The sequence below is a fragment of the Palaemon carinicauda genome, unplaced genomic scaffold (assembly GCF_036898095.1).
Source record: "Palaemon carinicauda isolate YSFRI2023 unplaced genomic scaffold, ASM3689809v2 scaffold2285, whole genome shotgun sequence".
NCBI classification, from domain to species: Eukaryota; Metazoa; Arthropoda; class Malacostraca; order Decapoda; family Palaemonidae; genus Palaemon; species Palaemon carinicauda.
Genome location: NW_027169904.1, coordinates 11,015 through 15,000, shown reverse-complemented (window position 1 = coordinate 15,000; position 3,986 = coordinate 11,015). Strand labels below are relative to the sequence as shown.

The 3,986-nt window shown below is 33.3% G+C and overlaps 1 protein-coding gene across 1 annotated transcript in view; it reads left to right on the top strand.

Annotated features, from left to right (window-relative positions):
• Nucleotides 1-3,622, top strand: part of LOC137636089 (uncharacterized) — a 6,537-nt gene extending 2,915 nt beyond the window's left edge. The window contains exons 2-3 of the mRNA XM_068368511.1: nucleotides 2,506-2,788; nucleotides 2,882-3,622. Coding sequence (XP_068224612.1) covers nucleotides 2,506-2,788; nucleotides 2,882-3,622 — 1,024 coding nt within the window. The remainder of the gene's footprint in view (nucleotides 1-2,505; nucleotides 2,789-2,881) is intronic.
• Nucleotides 3,623-3,986: the final 364 nt, after the last annotated feature.

Sequence of the window (3,986 nt, the reverse complement as noted above, 5' to 3'; positions counted from 1 at the left end):
ACATGAGAAGAAAATAATTTTATTTTTTGTAATTTAAATTAAGAGAGATATACTTCAGCAAAATATTGTTACTCATATTTGCCCTTCAAAGAATATTTTAATAGTTTCAAAATATGAGAAGAAAATAATTTTATTTTTGTAATCTAAATTAACAGTGATATACTTCAGCAAAATAATATTACTCGTATTTGGCCTTAAAATAAGAACGAATAGTTTCAACATATGAGAAATATATTACCTCACTGCAGGAGAAAATAAATACATTTTGGAGGCAGAGAATATAATTCTGCTTGCAGTATAGGTTACAACAGTAATCAAATCTCGTTGCAATGTAACATCTCTTACAATGTGTCTGCAATGTATGTATTTTTATACAGCCTACAAGTTCATATCTAAATACAATTTCTCCCTGGGATTAAGACATTTAATATTTGTACCCTCATTTTCACCATTAGAGTTAGAATTAGGATTTGTAATGGTAGTGTTATTGTTATATTACAACAAAAAAATAGTTGATTTATAGTGCAGTTATTCTAGCATTCATATTATTATACAGTATGTAGATGCAGGATGATCAGTATTTTGCTAAAATGCTTCTCCGTGAAATAATTTATCTAAGATACAAATATTCCATTCTAGTTTAAAGATTTATTTTCAAGGTTTGGTTTAGGAAAAAAAATTAATTATAGAATCTAATTCTATAATGAGCAGTTTTCACCATCTTGATTATCGAGACTCTGGTTCCAGTCCGGCTCAAACTCGTAAGTTTCTTTGGTCGCTGCAACCTCATCATCCTTGTGAGGTAAGGATGAGCTAAGAATGGCGGGTTTGGGGGAACCTCTATGTCTATCTGCTGAGTCATCAGCAGCCATTGCCTGGCCCTCCTTGATCCTAGCTTGTGTGGAGAGGTGGAATGGGCGGTGAACATATGTATATGTTTTGTCTCTAGGGCATTGCCCTGCTCGATAGGGCAATGTCACTGTCCCTTACCTCTGCCAATCATGAGAGGCATTCAAACCTTTAAACCAATATCCGAGAACAAATAAAAAAAAAAAATATGATTTTCTAGGTATCATTCGGGAAGCAAATTACAGTTACAGGAAAAAACAAATAGAGCTAAATAGTTCTTAGGAAATTTGTATTCAGGCTCCGTGAAAAGTGTTACCAGGCTCCTCAATTCTTACCGCGTAGGTGGAGCTGTCCGGATTCCTTACTCATGATATTTCATTTCTTAAGAAGATTCTCGCTTCGGGAAACGTGATTGTGATAAGACGGTTTTTTTTATTGAAATTTATATCAAATATGTATTTTCTAATTTTCTAGTAAGAGGATTTATATATATATATATATATATATATATATATATATATATATATATATATATATTTATATATACATATATGTAATATATACATACATATATATACATATATATACATATATATACACATACATAAATGTATACGTACAAATACACACATGTATTTACATATACAGTATATACTTCAATATGGCCACGTATTCGAAACTAAAACTTCTCTTTAGTTCTTAAAAAGTTTACGAAGACAAGACAACACATTATTTAGGGACAGACATTCCCAGACCCAGGGGTGGGCCATGTAGCCCAAATTATAAAAACAGTCCTAAATCAATCACCTGTCCAAGAAATAACAAGTTTCAAGGAAGTTCAGGTTCAGTATCCTTATGATTTATTTGATTTATTATTCATCTGCTGGATAATTCGGATGGCTTAAAAAAATATAATCTTCATACATATTTAAAATGAATATACATTAATTTTTTACAAAAATATCATTTAGTTTTATTAGTTAATTAATATTCATTTGTGTGTGATGGAGATATATCTATGTAATATCTAGGGGTAAGAGATAGGCATTTGATACTATCAGTTTTGTCCCCCCCCTTTTTTTTTTTTTTTTTTTTTTTTTTTTTTTTTTTTTTTTTTTTTTTTTGGTAAAAGATAAGTTATTTTTTTACATTCGTTACAGATTTTTTTTTCTGTGAGTTTCGACTATATCAATAATGATAATAATAATAATAATAATAATAGTAATAATAATAATAATAAAAATAATAATAATAATAATAATAATAATAATAATAATAATAATAATAATAATAATGATAATTGAATATCTCAGAATTGTTCAAGTCTGTTTCGTAAAACAGGTAAATAATGTGTAAAAAAAAAAACATTAATTCATATATACTTATGAATAAGAGATGTATATTCAATTTCCCTTCATAAATAAAAGACGCGTTACTCGAGCTGTTTGAAATAAATAATTAGAATTTGTTGGTTCTGGGAAAACTCTGTCAGATAATTAGAATATTTTCCACCTTGGTAGTCAAGTTCAGATCATATTTTTTTTTCTAAACCCATTTAAATTTATCACTCATTTATTAAGTGAAGCGAAGCATTGTACGAAAAAATACGTTTTTCTATTCCCGTTGTAAAAACGATTTCCTTATCTTCATTATAAGTTCGTCGGTTCAAAAGACTACGGCTCCAAAAGATATTCCGGCTCCAAAAGATATTCCGGCTCCAAAAGAGATTCCTGCTGTAAAAGAGATCCCGGCTCCAAAAGAGATTCTGGATCTTAAAGCGATTCCGGATCTAAAAGAGATTCCGGCCCCAAAAGAGACTCCGGTTCCAAAAGAGATTCCGTCTCCAAGAGAGACTTTGGCTCAAAAAAAGATTCCGGCTCCAAAAAAGACTCAGGCTCTAATAGACACTCTGGCTCCAAAAGAGACTCCGGCTCCTAAAGTGACTCTGGCACTAAAAGAGATTCCGGCTCCAAAAGAGATTCCGACTCCAAAAGAGACTTAGGCTCCAAAAGAGATTCCGGCACCAAAAAAGATTCTGGCTCCAAAAGAGACTTTGGTTCCAAAAGAGATTCTGACTCCAAAAAAGACTCCGGCTCCAGAAGTGATTCCATCTCCAAAAGAGATTCTGGCTCCAAAAGAGACTTTGGCTCCAGAAGAGATTCCGGCTCCAAAAGAGACCCCGCCTCCTAAAGTGACTCCGTCTCTAAAAGAGATTCTGGCTCCAAAAGAGACTCTGGCTCCAAAAGAGATTCCGGCTCCAAAAGAGACTTTGGCTTCAAAAGAGATTCCAGCTCCAAAAGAGATATCCGGCTCCAAAAAAGACACCGGCTCCAAAAGAGATTCCGTCTGCAATAGATATTCCGGCTCCAAAAGAGATTCTGGCTACAGAAGAGACTCCGGCTCCAAAAGAGACTGCGGCTCCAAAAGAGACTCTGGCTCCAAAAGAGATTACGGCTCCAAAAGAGATTTCGGCTCTAAAAAAAGACTCCGTCTCCAAAAGAGATTCCGGCTCCAAAAAAGACTCCGGCTCCAAAACAGACTCCGGCTAAAAAAGAGACTCTGGTTCCCAAAGAGATTCTGGCTCCAAAAAAGACTCCTGCTCCAAAAGAGACTCCAACTCCAAAAGAGATTCCGGCTCCAAAAAAGACTCCGTCCAAAGACATTCCGGCTCCAAAAAAAGACTGGCTCCAAAAGAGATTCTGGCTACGAAAGAGATTCCCGCTCCAAAAGAGACAACGGCTCCAGAAGTTTACTTTCCCGATATTTAACATGACCTCATTCCGTTTTAATAAACAAATAAACAATGATGACTGAATGAATATAGTTCCACTTTTCGTGGACGAGAGTAAAATCCAATAAATTTTATCACTTCCCATGAAATGGGCAATTTTTCTTACAATATAATTGATTGAAATCAAATATTCGAGTAAAGTGGCATATTTCAATTGGGGATAGAAAAAGCTTTACTGTTTAATTATCGATGAATAGGAAATGAAATCAAAATACAGTTTGACATTTACGATAGAAATGATATCAATGAATTAGAAACAAAATCAAAAGACAATTTAACATTTACTGTTAGTCAAATATAAGAAAATGAGTGAGAGATCATTTGAATTTTATCGAAACGGTAAAAT